This window comes from Microtus oregoni, unplaced genomic scaffold (assembly GCF_018167655.1).
Source record: "Microtus oregoni isolate MIOR12 unplaced genomic scaffold, Mior012 000098F_ref0000018, whole genome shotgun sequence".
Classification (NCBI taxonomy): domain Eukaryota; kingdom Metazoa; phylum Chordata; class Mammalia; order Rodentia; family Cricetidae; genus Microtus; species Microtus oregoni.
In genome coordinates, this window is record NW_024544711.1 from 2,060,895 (window position 1) to 2,083,010 (window position 22,116).

At 48.0% G+C, this 22,116-nt stretch overlaps 2 protein-coding genes across 2 annotated transcripts; one reads left to right on the plus strand and one right to left on the minus strand.

Annotated features, from left to right (window-relative positions):
* Positions 1 to 2,473: 2,473 nt before the first annotated feature.
* Positions 2,474 to 5,327, plus strand: LOC121443035 (small integral membrane protein 33-like). Its single transcript, XM_041644723.1, has 2 exons — positions 2,474 to 2,681; positions 4,454 to 5,327. Exons 1-2 carry the CDS (start codon positions 2,673 to 2,675, stop codon positions 4,841 to 4,843), a joined length of 399 nt encoding a protein of 132 aa, XP_041500657.1. The 5' UTR covers positions 2,474 to 2,672; the 3' UTR covers positions 4,844 to 5,327.
* A 675-nt stretch (positions 5,328 to 6,002) lies between these two features.
* Positions 6,003 to 14,922, minus strand: LOC121443011 (stimulator of interferon genes protein-like). Its single transcript, XM_041644683.1, has 8 exons — positions 14,716 to 14,922; positions 14,387 to 14,478; positions 13,622 to 13,848; positions 13,306 to 13,492; positions 12,972 to 13,080; positions 9,168 to 9,406; positions 8,371 to 8,557; positions 6,003 to 7,940 (listed from the first exon to the last, which is right to left on the minus strand). Exons 3-8 carry the CDS (start codon positions 13,846 to 13,848, stop codon positions 7,741 to 7,743), a joined length of 1,149 nt encoding a protein of 382 aa, XP_041500617.1. The 5' UTR covers positions 14,387 to 14,478; positions 14,716 to 14,922; the 3' UTR covers positions 6,003 to 7,740.
* Positions 14,923 to 22,116: the final 7,194 nt, after the last annotated feature.

Below are 22,116 nucleotides of genomic sequence, written 5' to 3' on the forward strand. Positions count from 1 at the left end.
AGATCCACCTGCCTCTGCCTCCCAAGTGCTGGGATTAAAGGCATGTGCCACCATCGCCCGGCTGCACCACCATCGCCCCGCGTCTCTTTTGTTTTTTAAAGATGTATTTATTTATTATATATACAGTGTTCTCCCAACATGTATGCCTACAGGCCACAAAGCGCCAGACCTCATTACAGATGGTTGTGAGACACCTTGTGGTTGCTGGGAATTGAACTTAGGACCTTTGGAAGAGCAGTCAGTGCTCTTAACCTCTGAGCCATCTCTCCAGCCCTTAAATCATAGTTTTATAGGTGTCTGTTTATCATAAGGTTAAAAGAAGTGTGGTGGGGTAAAGAAGTAAGGATTCTTAATATATATTATTAAATATTGTAAAAGTTATTTATTTAAAAAAGTTATTTATTTTGCATGTGTATGGGGGGGTACATTCAACTGTGTGTCAGAGGACACAGGAATGAGTCAGGTCTCTTCTACCATGTGGATCCTGGTGACCAAACTCAGGTCATCAGCCTTGGCAGCAAGCACCTTACCAGATGAGCCAGCTCATCAGCCTGGGATTTCTGTTTTACTAGTTCCTCTTTAGGTCTTTGTTCTCAGCACAGAGAAAGAACAAATCTTTACAGTGAGGTGTACAGCTCATTTCCAACTTGTCTAACAGGTTTGTGGTTTATACCAGAAAGACCCCTACCTACCCCTCTTATCCTTGAAAAAAAAAAAAGGTAGATGTACCAGCTACCCTCAGCCGATGTTTATATATCTATACACTTTATGAAAATGGTGTGGCTGGGCAGTGGTGACCCATGTCTTTATTTTTTTTGTTTTGGTTTGGTTTGGGTTTTTTTTCAAGACAGTTTCTCTGTAACTTTGAAGCCTGTCCTGGAACTAGCTCTTGTAGACCAGGCTGTCCTCGAACTCACAGAGATCCGCCTGCCTCTGCCTCCCTAGTGCTGGGATTTGCCTTTAATCCATGTGAGTTCGAGGCCAGCCTGGTCTATATAGTGAGTTCCAGGACAGCCAGGGCTACATAGAGAGACCCTGTCTCAAAACAAGAACAGCAATAATAGATGGCCTGACAAATAAAGGTTTTTACTGTGCAAGCCTGGCAACCTGAGTTTGCTCCCGTGAATCAACATAAAGGTGAAAAGAACCAGCTCCACAAAGCTGACCTCTGACCTCCACACACCTGCATGACGCAAGGGCCCCCATATACACCATGCATGTGCACAAAAACAGTCACACAATAAATAAAAAATTAAAATAAATTTAGAAAAGTAGTTTAGAGACGGGCGGTGGTGGCGCACGCCTTTAATCCCAGCACTCGGGAGGCAGAGGCAGGCGGATCTCTGTGAGTTCGAGGCCAGCCTGGTCTTCAAGAGCTAGTTCCAGGACAGGAACCAAAAGCTACGGAGAAACCCTGTCTCGAAAAATCAAAAAAAAAAAGTAGTTTAGTTCTTAACATTTTAGAAATAAATGTGGTAAAGCAAAACACGGACGACAGAGCTGTTAGGCTACAGTGATCGAGGGCATTATATCCAGGATATTACAGACAGAGCTGTTAGGCTACAGTGATCGAGGGCATTATATCCAGGATATTACAGACAGAGCTGTTAGGCTACAGTGATCGAGGGCATTATATCCAGGATATTACAGACAGAGCTGTTAGGCTACAGTGATCGAGGGCATTATATCCAGGATATTACAGACAGAGCTGTTAGGCTACAGTGATCGAGGGCATTATATCCAGGATATTACAGACAGAGCTGTTAGGCTACAGTGATCGAGGGCATTATATCCAGGATATTACAGACAGAGCTGTTAGGCTACAGTGATCGAGGGCATTATATCCAGGATATTACAGACAGAGCTGTTAGGCTACAGTGATCGAGGGCATTATATCCAGGATATTACAGACAGAGCTGTTAGGCTACAGTGATCGAGGGGCATTATATCCAGGATATTACAGACAGAGCTGTTAGGCTACAGTGATCGAGGGCATTATATCCAGGATATTACAGACAGAGCTGTTAGGCTACAGTGATCGAGGGCATTATATCCAGGATATTACAGACAGAGCTGTTAGGCTACAGTGATCGAGGGCATTATATCCAGGATATTACAGACAGAGCTGTTAGGCTACAGTGATCGAGGGCATTATATCCAGGATATTACAGACAGAGCTGTTAGGCTACAGTGATCGAGGGGCATTATATCCAGGATATTACAGACAGAGCTGTTAGGCTACAGTGATCTAGGGCATTATATCCAGGATATTATGTAGGATGTGCGATCAGAGTGCTTGATATTTTACGTATAACAAGGAAAGAGCAGAGGGCCTTGGCTTCAGGAAATGAGAGCAGGAGCATGGGCAGGTCCTAGGGAGGGAGTAACTGGAATATGCAGGAGGAGGCGTGGGCAGGGCATGCAGGAGGCACTCAAGGAAGTGGCTAGGAGGAAGATCAAGGTACTCTCAGAGTTGAAGACTGGCCCTGGGAAGCCTAGATGTTTCTGTAAGGACAGGCGCGGGAAAGAATAGTGAGGGTGTGTGCAGAGGGTGTGTGCCTAGAGCACGGCAGACGTGGCAGCTCCGGGTAGGGGCTGAGCTAGGCAGTGAGCTCTCTTCCTTTGCCCAGCTGGTATCCAGTCCCAAGGGAACTCTGCTCCAGCCCCGGACAATGCACCAGGTAGACTCTGCTTGCCCCTTCCTGCCCACCTGGCCTGATTCCCTATGGGGCCCCACACCTTTCCCAACCTAAGCTTCCTTCTCCCTTTCTACACCTGGGGTTGTTTTTGTGCCCCTGTGGGGAGGCCCATAACAACCCCCCAGGCCCCCACTCAGCTCTGCATGGGCAGCAGTATTGAGTTGGAATTTAGGGACACTGTGACTGACGGACTAAAGGAAAGAGTTTTGTCTGATCTCATAGCTCCAACTGTCCAGAGTGGGCCAGGCTGAAGGCTCAGAGTTAGAGAGACCCCCAATTCCCAGTATACAGTAGAATGACGACTGGAGGGGGAGGCCACCTCACTAACTCTGGACTTCTCATCCTTTACTGAGATCCCCTGTCCCTACTCAACATCCAGCAGGGTTGGGACACACTAGTGACATGGGTTATGTCCTCAGCAAGGAGACATAAGATCCTGGCAAGGGTAGATGACTGGTGCAGGATGTCAACCCATCCTGGGCATAGCCAGGAATCTACACCCGACTCCAGTCCTATCTAGGCCCCTTGAACTTGGCCCCAAGCCCTAGGGGGAAGGGGACATACATATGGGATGTAAGTATGGGCACACATCCCACCTCAGACCAAGTTTCTGGGGCTCATGTCCCCTCCTCCTATCCCAGCTCAGGGTAGCGCCTTTCTGCTCCTCAGTGACTTAGAACAGGAGAGCCCCTAAGACTGGACAACTCCCTTTCTCCAGAACATCTCAAGGCAGCTGCTGCTCTCTGCTCACTGCCCACTGCCCGGGATGTGGGGCAGCGGCCCAAAGAGTACTCAGATTTCGAGCACAACCCAGTATGTATTTGTGACTCTTTTTTTGTTTGTTTGGTTGGTTGGTTGTTTTTTTTTTTTTTTCTTCGAGACAGGGTTTCTCTGTGGCTTTGGAGCCTGTCCTGGAACTAGCTCTGTAGACCAGGCAGGTCTCGAACTCACAGAGATCCGCCTGCCTCTGCCTCCCGAGTGCTGGGATTAATGTATCTGTGACTCTTGCTGGAGACCTGGGAAGAGGAAGCAGTGAAGGGAAACTTTGGAGACAAACTGTATTTACTACGCCAGACTATAATAAAGCCTCTCCCTCTGCCTTTCCTGAGTGACTTTACACAGTCTTTCAGGGGTGGCTGTTTTTCTGTTACTGTCTATTTCTCTGCCTCCCACCCCCATTCCTGTAGCTCCCCAGGTCTTTGTCTTTCAGTTTATTGTTCTTTTTTTTAATTTATTTAATTTTACTTTGTGCACATAGGTGTTTTGCCATGGGTGTTGGGTCCCCGGGAACTGGAGTTACAGACAGTTGTGAGCTGCCATGTGGGTGCTGGGAATTGAACCCAGGTACTCTGGAAGAACAACCAGTGTTCTTAACCATTGAGCCATCTCTCCAGCCCCCAGTTTATTGTTCTTATGAGTGTGTGTGATTACACAAACACACACACACACACACACACACACACACACATTTTCTGTTTCTTAGATCCCTCCTCTCCTTTGACTTTTTTTTTCTTTTTTTTTTTCTTTTTTTTTTTTTTTTTTTGGTTTTTCGAGACAGGGTTTCTCTGTGGTTTTGGAGCCTGTCCTGGAACTAGCTCTTGTAGACCAGGCTGGCCTCGAACTCACAGAGATCCACCTGCCTCTGTCTCCCGAGTGCTGGGATTAAAGGCGTGCGCCACCACCGCCCGGCTCCTTTGACTTTTTCTGTATGTTCATACCCACATCAACCTCTGTCATCTCTCCTCTTCCCCCAGGATGGCCACTATCCTCAGCCTTCTCCACCTGTGAATGGGTCATTGGAACAGGAGCCTCAAAGGCGGCTCCCCGAGATGCTAGGTGAGGTCTGGGAAGCACCGCGAGGGGACGGGCTGCCCTTTGTCGCTGCAATCATCGCTGCCTTTGTCCTCTTAGCGATCTGCATTGTGTTGGCGGTTCACTTTGGGCCCACATTGCACCAGGGCCATGCCACTCTCCTCACAGAGCCACCAGCTCTAAAGCCAGAGAATGGCATTTACCTCATCCACTGGCGGCTGCTGGACCTACAGGACAATCACAGAGAAACCCAGCCGGGACTTCCTATCCCTCACTCTGGCTCTGCCCTAGATGGACACAGGCCGAGCGTTGATGAAGTCACATATCTGTAGGAGGGTCATTTGGAGTTGGCCTGACTATTCTCAGAACAAGAAACTGGACTGAAAAGTGAATTAGAACCTGGGTGTTGGACTACAGACAGTCCTCTGGACTCGGCGAGAGCAACCCTCAGATATTTAACGAGAAAGCTCCATGGTGACAAGAGAAATAAAAGCCACCTGAGGACCTTGCCCACAGACATGGTGCCAAGATCACCCTTACAAGGTTCCCCTCAGGGATCTCCAGATCCTCCTCAGAGTTCCTGTTCCCTCCCTATACTTCTGATCTCCATCCCTTTTGGAATAAAGAGAAGGTTCCATCCCTGCGCAGGGATATCAGGTCTACAGAGAAGGCCCTGCCTCTACACACTGCTGATCCAAGGAGAACTCAGGCGAGAACTGTGCCGTGTCTTCTCTGAGACACTGGGTGCCGGGAAAGGAGGCTTGTGGATGACACCCAAAGCCCCTGGAATTCTTAATCTCCACTTAGATTCCAAGATTGGCCTTGGTTTGTCCCCAAATCTGCCTTGCCATCCTAGGATGTGATGGGGGAGTTTGGGGTCTCTTATTACCTCTTACTTTTTCAATTAGTGTGGGCTTGTTGGAATAAGCCTAAAATGTATTACAAATCACTTCCGGATCCAGAAAATTCCAGCTAGCGGGAAACCAGGAAAAGAAGAGGAACTCTGTGGAACTTGTTTGGGTCTATCCCGGCAGGAAATTAGTCAGAAAAATAAAGACTGGGGCCCGGGAAACCAAGTCGGGCCTCCTGGTGGCTCTCTGGAAAGGCGCCCCTTTCTCTGGTACCTCCACACCTCACTCATATGCAGTCAGAAACATGCAGACATAAACCATATAAACTGGGCGTGGTGGTACAGTCTTTTAATCCTCGTACTTGAGAGATGGAGACAGGAGGATTAGAAGTTCAGGATCATTCTCAATGACACAGCAAGTTTGAGGAACACGCTGTTTATTTTTATTTTTTTTTTTCGAGACAAGGTTTCTCTGTGGTTTTGGAGCCTGTCCTGGAACTAGCTCTTGTAGACCAGGCTGGTCTCGAACTCACAGAGATCCGCCTGCCTCTGCCTCCCGAGTGCTGGGATTAAAGGCGTGCGCCACCACCGCCCGAACACGCTGTTTATTAAGAAAAGGGGGAGGGGTTAGTTGTGGTGGTGCATGCCTTTAATCCCAGTACTCAGGAGGCAGAGGCAGATGCATCTCTGAATTCAAGATCAATTGATCATATACAGTGAGTTCAAGGCCAGCCTGGGCTACACAGAGAAATTCTGTCTAAAAAAAAAAAACAAAACACCACGGTGAACACACAGGTACCAAGCAATGACGTCAGTATTTGAACTTGAGCTTTACCAGCTCCACAGTCTAGGAACCATCCTGGGGACTGGTAAATTGAACACAGTCAAGGTGGGGAGGCCCTTGATTCTGGGCTGGTTTCTGGAGAAGGAACATTGGCTATGATACAGGCTCCTCATTGTTGGGGGCAAGATGACTGTGACGGTCAGGAAGAGAAGGGACTATCCCCCAGTTGATTTCCCTGGCTCTGCTATCCTCAGAGTGACTGGTTTCCTCTGACGTGTGTGAGTGTGTGCGCGTGTGTGTGCATGTGTATGACTTCTCCAAAGTGACATTTCAGAAACATATGAGGGCTGAGGGCTCTCAGTGGTAGAGGGTTTGCCTGTGTGAACAAGCCCACAACTCTTGATTCTCAGTTTTGGAGAAAACACATACACATAAAACAAAGAGAAAGAAATACAAAGTGGCACCCTGAGCCGGGGTGAAGGAAACGAAGGTAGAGGGAGGCTGCATGTAAAGCCTAGGTGGAACGGGTAGGTGGACTATCTGCCCTCCCACGTGGGGTGGCAGTGCCACCAAAGGTGGGCTCAGTGACATGTCCTCCAGTGTCCCCAGGGAACATATTCTTCCTCCCTGATCCTCTCACAACTCTCACTAGAGAACGTCTGGTCAGTGGCCTCCGCTTCTTCGAATGGTCCCTTCCCCGAGACACAGCTGTGTACCACCGGTGGCATCCATGTGCTAGCGCCACTCAGCCCTGGCTCCGGAGGCAAGGACACTGAAAGCAAAGGTGGGGTGTGCCCTCGTGTGCCTGGTGGGCTCCATCTGGGTTGAAATGACAACTATCTCCTGCTCCCCTGTAGCAGGATAAGGAAGAGTGCAGGAAGTGTGTTGTATATGCAGCCAGACACGGACGATGCGTGCCAGGTCCGTATAGCAGTCACAGCCTAGCTGCAGAAAGATGGTGTAATCTGAGCGGTGTCTTTAAGAGGACCACATACAAGGAACATGATGTAAAGAGACCACAGAGAGTAAGTTCGTCAGTGTCACACAAATACCAGTGCTAGGGGCAAGGGAAAGAGGCTCCTCCAAAACCCTGAGAATAGATATGCTTACTGAGAAGGTGGCCTGGCAGGACAGCCCACTGTGATTACATACAGCGAACAGAACGCATGTTCCTAATGCGCCTTCCTCCCTCCCTCCATTCACCTGCTGAAGCTCCCATTGAACACACATGACCAGAAGCTGGTCTGCTGGTCCCATCCAGACAGGACAACAAGGACCAGAGAATGCTAGAGCATCGATGGTGGCAAATACTTGACCTATCTTAGTTTTACCTGGCAAGTGACACCAAGTTTCTACATGGTTAGTCCTCACAAGAACCCTATGATCCCATTCCATAGGGGAGTAGGCTCAGGCTCAGAGAGAGACATACAATGGCTCACCCAGGAATGTGGGACTCGTCGGGAGATGTGAGATCTCTGTGAGTCACCCCCTCAGTCACTGAGGGAAGCCCCCTCGGTCACCCACTCAGTCACGAGGGAAGCCCCAGTCAGGATGCTGAAGGATCACCAGCAGCTCAGACAAGGCTGCCCCGTGCCTCAGATGAGGTCTGTGCGGAGTGGGAGCGGCTGCTCCATGTCACTGATGAGGAGTCTCGGCTCTTGGGACAGCACAGAGGAGTGAGAACGGGACACCACTGAGGTCTGGAGGTCATTCATGGCCACTTCCTCCCGCTCTTCCTGACGAATATGCCGGAGAACCTCCTGAGACAGGGAGAAGCTGTCTCCCTCCTGAGGCTCTGGAACAGGGATGTAGAGTGGGGGTTAGGTGAGGACCTTACACACTCCCAACAAGGATGCATGCACCCTTAGGGACTGTTGGGGCAAGCCTTCAGCCTCAGCCCCCTTCCCGCTACCCATCTACCCCACAGCCTGCGGGGGGGGGGCAGAGCTCAGCTAGAAGTAGTTGTAGGTCATGGAAGCCCACCCTCCTGCTTCTAGAGATGATGCTCAGAAAAGGCAAAGACCTGTCTAAAGGCCACGGCGTCAAGGCTGGCCACATTCAGGTGGCGAGAAGACATCTACCAGAGGAGGCAAGGGCATGGCATGACCCCTTTGACCCCTTTGACCACATGGCAAAGCCCAGAAAACTCTGCCTCCTTGTTCTCTGACCCTCTGTGAGATACTGGAGTTCCTGATTTCTGCCCTCCAACCCTGGCAGTGTCTTACCTTTGTAGACAATGAGGCGGCAGTTGTTTTTAGATTCAGGGACATCAGCCAGGATGTCTTCAAGTGTCCGGCAGAAGAGTTTGGCCTGCTCAAGCCGATCTTCCCGACTAAAGCCAGCTTTCCCATCCTGTGACATGGCAAACAAGGTCTGCAAGGGAGTGGCGTACTCCAGGATACAGGCGCCTACCTGGAGGAGGTGAGAACGAGATTAGACAAGCCAGGACCCTGACAGGTGAATTGGGGACCTGACGCCATAGGCTATGGCCCTCCCTACTCCCTCAGTCTGCAGAACGAGTCCTAGGACATGATTGCCCTACTAAGGCCTCTAATGCCCCCTTCCTAGCTTAAGGCCCGGACTGCCCTAAACACCCTTCACAGATCCTTCCCCATGATCCTAGAGCATGGTATCCTGGCTGAAAATGGAGTCTGGGGAAGTGCTCTGGGGGTTTGCTTCCCCACACCCACACCCAATTCTTCAAATGCTCTCACAACCTTCATTACTGTATCTCTGAGCCTCACTTTCCTCCACTGTAGAAGTAGCGATCACACCAGCCCCAGCCCCACAGGTTGGTGGTTTAGAGGTGGCCATCGGTGCACATACACTAGCTTCTGGTATATGGTAAATGCTCTGTGAATGTTACTTCTCAATGTAGTTCATAACTGAATCTCGCCTTGTCCTGGGACCAGCTGTGCAGCCAGGCTCAAAAAAGAGTAATGAGTTCTTACCAGAGTGTGGCTAAGGATCCAGGATCCTAGGGAAATGAGCCTTTTCCCCAAGCCCAGTTCTGTACACTTACTGGCTGCCCATTCTCTAGAAGCTCATAGACACTGTTGGAATAAACCCGATTCTTGATGCCAGCACGGTCTATGCTTTGCTGGGGCAGTTTATCTCGGAAGCGAATGTTGGGGTCAGCCACACTCAGGTCATCGGGCACCCCACAGTCCAATGGGAAGAGAACATACAGCCTTCGGCTCCCTGCTCCCCGTAGCATGTGGTTGTGTTGCTGATTGAACAGTCGGATCCTGGCCTGGAGCCCTGCAGTAGGGAAGCCCAAGAAATCAACTCATTAGCTTTAATAAAGGAAAACTTTTAATTAAATATATAAATTTTAGTTCTTTTTTTAAAAAAATATTTATTTATTTATTATGTATACAATATTCTTTCTGCGTGTATGCCTGAAGGCCAGAAGAGGGCACCAGACCTCATTACAGATGGTTGTGAGCCACCATGTGGTTGCTGGGAATTGAACTCAGGACCTTTGGAATAGCAAGCAATGCTCTTAACCACTGAGCCATCTCTCCAGGCCCTTAAATATATAAATTTTAAAGAAAACAATATTAAAATGAAATATAAATGATAATCATCCCATATAGTATATGAACTTAAAGAGAAAAGGAACATGAGGGGATCTAGCATGTTATAAATATTTTTCATGGGGCTGGAGCGTTAGCTCGGAAGTTAACCCATACTTGCTGCGCTTCTGAAGGGGCTGAGCTCATGGCTGTTTAACCATCTGTCTCTCCAGCTCCAGGGGATCAGTGCCCTCTTCTGGCCCCTTCAGGCACCAGGCACTTACATGGTACACTGACACACATGTAGCAAAACACCTACACAAGGAAATTTTAAAAAACAAAAAAGTGCCAGGTGGTGGTGGCGCACACCTTTAATCCCGGCACTCAGGAGTCAGAGGCAGGTGGATCTCCATGAGTTCGAGGCCAGCCTGGTCTACAAGAGCTAGTTCCAGGACAGCTAGAACTGTGACACAGAAAAACCTGTATTGGAACACAGCCCCCCCCCCCAAAAAAAAAAGAAAGAAAGAAAAAGAAAAACAAAAGAAAAGCCAAGTAGGATGGCACATGTCTGTAATCTCAGTTAAGAGTCAAAAGGAACACAAGTTCAAGGCCCGCCTGGCCTACATATGGGTTCCAGGCCAGCCAGGGTTACGTAGCGAATTTCTGTTTCAAAAGACAAAGGAAGAAAGAAGAAGGGAATCATGCAAAGAAAGTCGTCTTTCTTTGTAGTGGCACACACCTGTAGTCCTAACTTTTAGAGGATTAAGGCAGGAGGAGCATTGCCAGTCTAAGGGCTGCCTGGCTACACAGTGTACCTGCAAGCACATAGCACACGTAATTCATGCAGGCACACATTCACAGATGTAAGTTACAAATAAATATTTGTTGGGTGGTGGTGGTGCACGCCTTAAACCCTAGTACTTGGGAGGCAGAGGCAGGGGGATCTTTGAGTTTGAGCCCAGCTTGGTCTACAAAGTGAGTTCCAGGACATCCAGGACTACACAGAGAAACCCTGTCTGGAAAGTAACTCACTAACTAAATAAATCTTTTTAAAAAGACTGGGGAAATGGCTCAGCAGGTAATGCTGCAAAGGCTGACACAGTGAATTTGATCCCCAGAACCATGTAAAAGGCGAGAAAGTCTGTCTGTAATCGCAGCACTGCAATCGAGAAATCGGAGGCCATGACAGGACTGTGCAGCAGTAGAAACAAGACAGACCTTGCCTCTGCCTCAAGACCGTGGAAAGAGAGAACAGACTCCACGTGTTGTCCTCTGACCTCTGTGCACACACCCGCATAAATAAAATATATTTTTATTATTTATTATATATAGTATTCTGCCTACATGTGTACCTGCAGGCCAGAAGAGGGTACCAGATCTCATCACAGATGGTTGTGAGCCACCATGTGGATGCTGGGAATTGAACTCAGGACCTTCGGAAGAACAGTCAGTGCTCTTAACCTCTGAGCCAACTCTCCAGTCCTAAATAAAATATTTTAAGGGGGGGCCGGGCGGTGGTGGCGGCGCACGCCTTTAATCCCAGCACTCGGGAGGCAGAGGCAGAAGGATCTCTGTGAGTTCAAGACCAGCCTGGTCTACAAGAGCTAGTTCCAAGACAGGCTCCAAAACCACAGAGAGGGCTGGAGAGATAGCTCAGTGGTTAAGAGCATTGCCTGCTCTTCCAAAGGTCCTGAGTTCAATTCCCAGCAACCACATGGTGGCTCACAACCATCTATAATGAGGTCTGGTGCCCTCTTCTGGCCTGCAGACATACACACAGACAGACTATTGTATACATAATAAATAAATATTTAAAAAAAAACACAGAGAAACCCTGTCTCATATATATATATATATATATATATATATATATATATATATATATTTTTTTTTAAAGGAAGAAGAAGAAAACAAGCAACCTTAGATGATCCTGGGCAAAGCCTTGATTATCTTTTATCACAATCATTACTGTGAACCAGGCATAATAAGGATACCCTTGGGTATGTAGCTCAGAGGTATAGTTGGAGTTTTCTTTGGGCTGCCAGCTCACCAAAAAAAATGACACAGAGACTTCTTATTAATTATGGAAGTTCGGCCTTTAGCTTAGGCTTGTCATCCCCAACCATCTCTTATAACTTAAATCAACCCATTTATATTAATCTACATTCTACCACGTGGCCAGAAGTAAGACAGTCTATCTCTGCCCCCAAGTCCTTCCCGTCTCTCCTGTTGGGATTCAAGCATGATGCTGGTCTGCCCCCTGACACCTGGCAGGATGCACTCAGGTAGTATCCCGGCCAGCCCAGAGCACTATGCCTGCTACATCACTATGCAGTCTGTACATCACTACATAATAATCTGTGCACATGTGCTCCACCCAGTCTCGGTCTCTTTCCTGCTGCTCTTCTGAAAAGGCAGGCAGGTCTTTGCACCGCCTATTTCTGTCTCTGTCTCTCTCTGCCTGTCTCTTTGTCTTTTTCTCTTTCTGCCTCTCTGTTCTCTTCCATAGCTCCTATCCCCAGAGCTGGTCTCCCTCTCCCTTTTCCATTCCCTTTCTCTCAACAAAACCCCTCCACATGAGCATTGCTTCCATGACATGCCTGTCTCTTACCCGCCTTGGGCTCTCACCTGCCGTGGGACTCCTTGAACCCACCAAGGTCCTCTTGCACCATATCCAAACATCTCCTGCCTAGCTATTGGCTGTTCAGCTTTTTATTACACCAACCACAGCAATATATCTTCACAGTGTACACATATCCCACTGCTTACTAGGACTGCTTACTAGGCATGTGTAAAGCCCCATATTCAATCCTCAAGACAACAAATTAATTACAAAACAACAGCAATAACAAGCCAAGTACAGTGGCTCACACCTGTATCCCAGGGTTTGGATATAGATGCAGGACAATCAGAAATTCAAGGTCATTCTCAAATACATAGGGTGTTTTTCTGTTTGGTTGTGTGGGGTTTTTTGTTTTTGTTTTTGCTTTTTTTTTTTTGAGACAAGTTTTTTGAGACAAGTCCTGGCTGTCCTGGAAGTCCTTTTGTAGGTCAGGCTAGCCTCGAACTCACAGAGATTGTCTGCCTCCCAAGTGCTGGAATTAAAAGCGTGCGCTGCCACTCTTCAGCTCAGTACATAGGGTGTTTTAAGCACCCAAGACTTTAAAACATTTGTCTCAAAGATCACACTAAAACTTTTAACAGTCTTCATATGGAATAATTTAATTATTTGGTAGACATGGAAATCCTTCAAAAAGCATAGCAAAAACCGTGTATCTTGTCTAAGAATGAAGATGCAGGTGGCCTACCTGGCAAGATGAGCCGCAGGTACCCAATGTAGTATGACCAGGCCAGCCCATGGGCAACATTGAAGTTTCCTTTTTCACAGATGGCAGAAATTTCTGCTGGGGCGAGGCTCTGTAGACAGTGGGAGGGACCTGAGGGACTTCCAAGAGGGACAGGACAGCTTCTCTTGCAGGAAGCTTTCCCAGTCTCACTGCTGCTGTTAAACCCATGATCCCAAGCCCCCTAGCTCTACACCCGGCTCTTTAGCGTTAAACTAGTCTCCTCCCCAGGGCTGAGCTCAGCATTAGTCACAGTCCCATCTACCCCCATCACCCACCTCTTCCATGCCCTCCCTACCTGGAGGCCCAGAAGGATGTTGATGGACTGTGAGAGGGCCAGCAAGGGGAGCATCCAACTGAGACTCAGGCCAGCATTTTTTGGGAAATAATAGTAGCAGAAATAGAAGGACAGCACCAGCAGGGCCGTACGGCGGATGGGGCAGCCCAGACAAGCGTGCACAGCCTTCCTGTAGTTGCTCTGATACCTGCGGGAACAGCCCAACCTCAGACCCCAGCCCAGCTCAGCCAGTGAGGTTCAGGGAAGGCCGAGGTTAGGAGTGAAGGGTGTGACACTGGTTGGGCACCCAGTCTCTGTGGGGACTGCAGAGGGTCACCTGGAGTGGACATGGCGCAGCTCTTCAGTCAGACAGCAGGCCTCTTTCAACAGTCGTCCAAGCTGCAGGGAGGCCAGGTGGAGTACCAGGTAATGGAGAATGTGATCCGGTGAGTCACCGAGCCCCCAAAGGATCACCAGGCTGGTCACCAGCAAGACCAAGGCTGCCTGCTTGGACCGATTACCTCTGGGACGTGGGATGGATGGATGCAGACTGGAATATGGCATCTGCGGGCATTAAGACATCCACAGCTGAGCAGGGCAGTGGTAGCCCACGCCTTTAATCCCAGTACTCAGGAGGCAGAGGCAGGTGGATCTTTGTGAGTTCGAGGCCAGCCTGGTCTACAAGAGAGCTAGTTCCAGGACAGGCACCAAAGCTACAGAGAAACCTTGTCTCAATAAATAAATAAATAAATAAATAAGATCCACAGCTATGTTTCTGGTCCCCTCCCGCCCTTCACAGACTAAGATCCTGACTGGTCACCTCCCTGGGACTCCCATCCCTTGTTGCCTGGCATTCCTATAGGCTGCTCTTAGAGACCCCTCTAGGAGATGTCCTGGGCTTATAGCATTCCACAGAACCTGTCTAAGAGAGGTATACTGTAAACAGAACCCATGCATGCGTGCCTTACTGGGCCCACTGGTGTGATAAGAAAGAAAGGAACTGCCCAAGACCTAGATCTTAAAGTGGCCTATGTGAACCACCCACCCAGGGTTGCTCCAGCCATGGAGAGCCAGAACAGTACTGCGCCATTTCTAATCCTACCTTCGGCCTCCTAGAGTGAGGTATTCCTGGAGCAGGAGAGGCAGGCAAGAGACATACAGTAGCTATCAGCAAGTGGCCTCCTGAAGTGTAGACTAAAAATGAGATATTAAAAACAACTGCAGCTTCCTCAATACAACTGCAGCACTGCCCCTTATCAGGTGACAGTTTCGGGTACTCTGGGGAGAAGTGTATTTCCTGCCAAAGCACCCCCACCCCCACCCCTGCCAGCCTTGATAAACCAGTCTGAGGAGAGGAGAGGGAGTGAGGCTTGAAATATCCTCTCCAGTGCCCTTTCCAAAACCCAAACATAGGGTGGGAAAGCCACTTACCAGCAGCCACAGCCCTGCACTCTGGGTTCTTTCAAGCTCCCAGGATTGTGACACACTCCAGGGGACACCTTGCAGGACTCCACACAAGGACCAACGGTGACCAGCACCACAAGATTTCCAGCTGCTCATAAAGCCTCTACTGCTAATGCCTGGGGTACCGGAGGGGAGGACTGGGGCCGGAGAGGTTGAGAGAATAGGATAAACAGCACATGCTACTTCCTGAAACCACTCTGAGCAGAGTTTGGTGGAAGAAGCCTGGAAGAGGAGGGGTGTTCGGGGAAAGGACCACGCCTATAACTTAGCTCAGAATGGCAGGCTGTGCGAATATCTGAACTCTATATCCTGAATCCTGTTTTGCTCAGTCCCCCCAGACTCCCCAGGCAGGTGGCTCTAATTCTCTCCTTGTTTTCTGTTTGTTTTTACAACTATAGCTATTTATTTATTGTTGGGGTACTAAAATAAATTATCTGCTCTCTCCTTTAACCGTGTGCATACCAGGGATCCAGCACATCCTTAGGCTTAGCAGTAAGCCCCTCTTCCCTGCAAGCCATTGGGCTAGCTCTTTATCCTTCTAGTACGTGTAGTATGTGAGGGTGATCTGAATTCAAAGAGGTACACTAACTTTACCAAAGTGAGTGAGACCTTGAAGCCCGTGAGGTGCTCAGAAGCTGTTGGCTCTGTGCCTTGTTTTAGAAGCAGATGGGAAATGCCGGGACCATGGCTCCTGTGGTTTCCCTGGCACAGGGAGAATCTGGTTGCTGCCACCCCCGCCCCCGGGCAGGAAGAAAGTCCGCTCCTGAACTCCACCCGCATCACAAGCAGACACAGAAAAAGGCAGACATTCAAAGATGCCCCTTGCCTCCCAGGAACATTTTGGCTTCCTGGAAAGTCTCTTGAGTTTTTTTTAAAACAAGTTCCTTAAAGTGCAGGGAACTCCCTAACCACACTTTCCCTTCCCACAGCTGGATCACATAAAGGGTTAAAGGGGTAGATGACAAGAGGAGACATATGATCATTCCTTGCAGTAGGAATCTAGGTGATTTTTATTCTGTTTTCCCTTTAATCACTACATGGAACAAAAAATTATGTGTATGATATATACTGTATACAGTAGCACAGAAGGGTGGGTGTGGTGTAATCCCAGCACCCGGGGCGCACGACTGTAATCCCAGCACTGGGGCCTGAGATGGGGAGTTTCAGGAAAGCCTGGTCTACATAGTGAGCAATAACAACAAAGTATTCGTCAAGAAAGGGCTGGAGAGATGGCTCAGAGATGAACAGTCCTGGCTGTAACTGAGCAGTGGTGGTGCACACCTTTAATTCCAGCACTCAAGAGGCAGAGGCAGGTGGCAGGTGGATCTCTGTGAGTTTGGGGCCAGTCTGGTCTATAGACCTAGTTCTAGGAAAGAAACCCTGTCTAAAAAAAAAAAAAAAAAAAAAAAAGAGTCCTAGCTGCATTTTCAGAGGAACAAAGTTAAGTTTCAGTATCTACGGTTCACAACCATATCTAATTCCATTTTCAGGGATTTGATGCCTCTTCTGGTCTCTTCTCGCATGAATCATGAAAGCAGTACATGCAGGCAAAATATCATACACATTAAATAAGTAAGTAAGTAAGTAAATATATAGATATGCTTGTTTGTTTGTTTGTTTGTTTTTAATATCCAGTTAGAAGCAAACTTTTTGGCATTGCCTCTGTCTGGGCACTGTCTTCTACTTGTTCCCTCCCCTTTATTCATCCACTACTCTAGGCAGTGGGAGTGGATGCCTGCTACAGAAGGTGCTGAGCCAGGTTCCTCAGGAACAATTGGATGTGCCTGGAAGTCAGGGGCAGTGAATGAAGGAGACAGAGAGTCTTAGTTAGGGTTTTTATAGCTGTGACAAACCACCATGGCCAAGAAGCAGGGACTGATGCAGAGGCCATGGAGGGGGGCCACTTACAGGTTTGCTTCCCATGGCTTGCTCAGCCTGCTTTCTTACAAAATGCAGGACCAGCAGCCCAGGGATGGCACCAACCACCATGAACTGGTCCCTTCCCCATTGATCACTAAATGAGAAAATGCCTTATAGTTGGATCTCAGGAAGGTATTTCCTCAGCTGAAGTTCCTTCCTCTGATGACTCTAGCTTGTGTCAAGTTGACACACAAAACCACCCAGTGGCTTGGTGATGGTGGTGCACACCTTTAATCCCAGCACTCAGGAGGCAGAGGCAGGCTGATCTCTGTGAGTTCGAGGCCAGCCTGGTCTACAAGAGCTAGTTCCAGCACAGGCTTCAAAGCCACAGAGACACCCTATCTCGAAAAACAAAAACAAAAAAAAAAAAAAAGCAAACACCCAGTACACTAAGGAAGCAGGGAAGCCAGCAGCGCCTGCTGAAGAATGCACTGTGATCTACAAGCTAACTTGGACTGATTAGCGAAAGGTCATCTGCAGTGGGAGAGAAAGTTGCTGAGGGACGTGGCTCCACTGCCTGGGCCTTTAAACATCCTGCACAGGATCTCATGTAGCCCAGGCTGTCTTCAGTCTCCCTGTGTAGCTGAGGATGACCTTGAGCTCCTGATCCTCCTGCCTCTACCGCCCAAGTGTGGGGATTGCAGATGTGGACACCACGCCACTGCTGCACGTCCTTTATCCAGTGCATCCTCCTAGAGACTGCGCCATGCACGAGCACGTCTGCTGGTGGATCTGTCAGGCCAGGACTTGAACTGGCACCAACACTGAGCAGGGCAAATGGGGATAACTATTCAAGTAAGTATTTAACTACACACACGATGAGGACTACCAGAGATGTATTCGGTTTGCTGCTCTGGTAGGCAACCAAAATGTCCAAGTCCAGACTTTTCCTGCAAATGTGTCATTTAAGCCAAATTAGGAAGAGCTATGGGAGCGATGGGGCCAGCAGGTATAAAACATTCTGAAAAGAGCACTATTAGCCCTGGGGTCAGCTAGATCTTGGCCAATGGTACCCTCTTCTGGCTAACTGTATAAATAATAAATAAATAAATATTTATAAGAAGAACAGAAGGACCAGTGGAAGTACATATATCTCTTGTCTCCGCCAGGTATCGTGGTATACTCCTAAATCTCCAGCACTTGGAGAGTGGAAGCAGGAAGTTCAAGGTCATCCTTGGCTATCTACTGAGTTTTAGGACAGCCAGTCTCGCAAAACAAAATGAATAAATAAATAAATACGCCTGTCTTTGGCCCCATAATGGCCTGCCGTGGTATTTTGCCAGCAAGAAAGTTAATACTGAGTGAGGTCCTTTGACCTTGGACCAGAACTACAAATTGAAAATAAACTTGTTTTCTTTATAACTTACCCAGTTTGTACTGTGCCCTTAGCAACCGAAAACAGACACAGGCGTACATACTAGAGGATAGGACTTTAGCTCATCTCCTTGAGGACACAATCAAATTCCTAACCTGATCAGTAATATAGGAAGCCTGAAGATTTGACTAGCACCCTGAGGCCAGGCCTGTGAGATACCATGTGGCAAGGCTTGCGTGTGACTGTCCTCAACGTATAGACAGACCGACTTTGCAGACAAGCAAGGAGCTTGGATCTGTCCAAGACTGACCAATCTCATCAGCAAGGAGAAGGCCTCGGAGGAAAGTTAGCTTCAGGTTGCTGTCTGGCTCTCGGGCTGCTACTCTCAGGCAGTTCTTGGAGTTGCCTCTTCTGTCCAGTCACCCGGAAGTGCTAGTGTGAACAAGTTCTTATTTCTATCTCCAGGCCCATTCTGTCTTCTCTGACACTCAGTGATGTTCTTTGGAGAGAAATAACCTCGCTCACCCATTCAGAGGAAGTTTCATTCTGACAAAGTTTAACTGTGGCCAGTGGCCTCTGACCTCTCAGTGTCACTCCGGCCCACACAATCTCAGCATCACTTAATTTTCATGGGATATCAACATTGGAAAAGCTTTAATATCAGTGACCGTATCGAATCTGTAATCCAGTCTGACTTCTGTGTCTCCTGGCTGTGTGACCTTCGCCAGATGTGATGATATTATGCCATAATCCCAATATTTATGATTAAATAGCTTAAATTATGCTTGATCTTAGACAAAAGGCCAAGAAATGATAAGAGCCTAAAGCACATTTGTGGAGGCAGGCAGTGGTGGCGCTCGCCTTTAATCCCAGCACTTAGAGGCAGAGGCAGGTGGGATCTCTGAGTTTGAGGCCAGCCTGGTCTACAAAGTGAGTTCCAGGACCACCAGGGCTACACAGAGAAACCTTGTCTCGAAAAACACAACAAAAGAATTCTCTTTGTGGTATGATTGAATCATCACCATTTTCGTAATTTTTCCATCACCCCAGACGGAAACACAATACGATACCCACTGAGTAACAATTCTCTCTTCCTCTCTTCCTGCATCTCTGGCTGATCTCTGAGTTATGCTCTAACCTCTAACTTTTGCCTTTTTCAGACCATGTGGGGCTTGCTTGTTTCTATTTTTTCGAGTTATCATTAATGGTGTGTGTGAGTGTGTGTGTGTGTGTGTGTGTGTGTGTGTATGTGTGTGTGTGTGTATCCCAATGGCTGGGTTTTGTAACAGAACCCCAGACCATTAGCACAACTGACTCCATGATGAAAGTTACCAGTCCATAAAACTGAGCACATAGCTCCACTAGTCAAAATGAAAACAAAACCCTAATCTGTCAGAGTCCTTAATTCTAGAAAAGTTTCTAAATATACTAACCTTGCTTTTGCCTTTTAGCTTCTGTAGTTCTGCTTCTGGCTAACTGTCCTTGGTAACGGAAGTATGTCAACTCAGAATATGGTGTGTGTGTGTGTGCATGTGCGTGTGTGCTTAAAAGCTCATCCTGGGAAAAGCTCAGGGCTGCACTGGGATCCTGAACACCCAGCAGAGTTGCCAGCCAGTAGTTTTCTCTGGTGAATACCCACAACAGGTTTCATCACAGCAATGTCAAACAATGTGTGTGTTAGCAGATTTTCTGCGGCTTCAGTCTCTCCACCCCCTTTCCTCCTACCCTTTCCTGTAAGTGCCCCTCAGTCTCCTTTCTGCTTTCACTTCACACTTCACAAGGCTCTTTTTGCCCTTCCCCCACTTCCTCAGTACCTCTACCCCCTCTTGGTCTCCTTTCTAGTTGTTTGGGGTTTTTTGTTTGCTTTTAATGGTTTTAACCCAATTTACAGGGCTTTATATCCTACGGGTATGAGAGCCACGAGGTGGTGGCTCAGGTCTCTAATCCCAGCACCTGGGGAGCAAAGGCAGGCGGGTCTTGTGAGTTCAAGGACAGCCTGTTCTACAGAGCAAGGTCCAGGATAGGCTCAAAAGCTACAGAGAAACCCTGTCTCGAGAAAAATACTACAAGCCTGGATCAGAAGTTCAAAGTCATCCTTAGCTACATGATAAATTCCAGAAAAGCCTGGACTTCCTGAGCTCCTGTCTCAGTACAGGAGAGGGTATACAGGTATCTCAGTATATAAAGGAGTTATTACTAAGCCTGACAACCTAAGTCCTGAGTTTGATCTCAGACCTACATGTTGGAAGGAGAGAACTGTTTTCCAAAAGTTGTTCTCTGACCTCCACACCTGTTTGCACACACAGACTAATAGATAAGTAAATGTAATTGCTAAATTTAATTTTAAAAAGCTTCAGGAGGGGGAAAAAGACTCTCTCTCTCTCTCTCTGTGTGTGTGTGTGTGTGTGTGTGTGTGTGTGTGTGTGTGTGAATATATATATTTCATTCCAGGCCTGGAGGTGCAGACATATAACCCTAGCTACTTAGAAGGCTAAATCAGGAGAAGCTCAGGTTCCAGGTCACTCAGAACTACAGAGTGAGTTCAAGGCCAGCTTGGGCAACCCTAGGGAGACAATCTCAAAATCAAAAGTAAAAAAGGGCTGGGTATGGAACACAGTGTTGGTGTTGGGTAATGGCATTTGGTCATGAGGAACTGAGTCAGGCTATGCTGGGCAATAGCCCCTAGCCATAAAGAATGGATTAGCCCCAGCCTGAATCATTCTGCTCCACCTGTATATGGAAAAGAACCCACCCTGCTCCTAGTCAAACCACAAAAACACAGCTGTAACTTCCTGGTAGCTACTCATGTACACGTGTCTGTATATATACCTGCCCCTCAGTCTCTCTAAATGAGCTCAGCCTTCATCTTGCGGGAAGACTGAGACCCCTCTCTGTTCTAACAAAGCAGCCTGTTAAGATGAGTCTTTCTGCCTCATTGTTTTCTACAACAAACTTTCTGTAATCTGTCCACAGAAAGACCTCCCTCAGGAAGTCCCCTAGGCCTCTTGCCTCTGCCTCCCAAACGTTGGGGTAAGAGGCGTGCACCACCACACCCAATTTGTTTTTATAGTGTGTGTGTGTGACATACATATGTGAACACGCCTGTGTGCAAAACCCAAACGAGGTCCTCTGGTGTCCCCCTGCACTCTCTGCCTTATTCCTTCCAAGAAAGGTCTCCCTGAATTCAAATTCATATCTTGTATTTTCAGCTTGTCTAGCATCCAGAAAGTTCCAGAGTTGCTCCTGTCTCTATCCCCCAAACATTGCTGTTGCAGCATGTGACAGATCATGCCTAGCTTGTTACATGGATGCTAAGATCTGAACTCAGGTCCCAAGGTTGTGCAGCAACACGCTTACCATGGAGCCATCTCTTCGGCTCCCTTTATGGGTTTTGCTCTGTTTTGATGTGAGGTACCATGTGGGTGCTGGTAAGTGAACCACGGTCTTCTGGAAGAGTAGCCAGTCCTCTTAACAGCTGAGTCATCTCTCCAGCCCCTAAGATTTATTTTTATTATCTTGAATTATGTGTTGGTTGCATATCTGCACGTGAGTGCAGGTGCCTGAGGAGGTCAGAGTCCATGAGTCACTGGAGCTGGATGCGCGGAAGGTTGTGAGGTCCCTGATTTCTTGTGAGCCATTTCTTCAGTCCCTCTTTGTTTTTAGGCCGGGTCTCACTCTGTAGCCCAGGGTGGCCTCAAGTTATTCTTCTAAATATGACTTACCAGGCCCACCAGTCCTTGGCTTCTTGGACAGACTATAAGCCGTAGGCGAACAAAACTTAACCTTGTTCACTTGCTGAAGTTGTCCCAAAGCCAAAATACAGTGTCTTTAGATCATAAACTAACCCAGCAATTCCTCTAAACCTTGAAAGAGGAGAAGAAGAGTCTTCCCCTTTTGACCATAGACCGCATGCATAAGGGAAGCTAAAGTGAGTGTCAGACGTGGGCTGGAAACTAGAAAATGCTTTCGAATGACACACACTACCTTGGGTGAGAGTAAGAGGCACTTACAAATGGGTTTGCAGGAAGTTTGATGAGCTCTGTGAGGCACGAGCTACAGAAAAATTCCAAACCGACCTTAGGTCCTACATCCCTGAGGTCCCAGGCCAGCTGGGCCGTTAAGGAAGACACAAG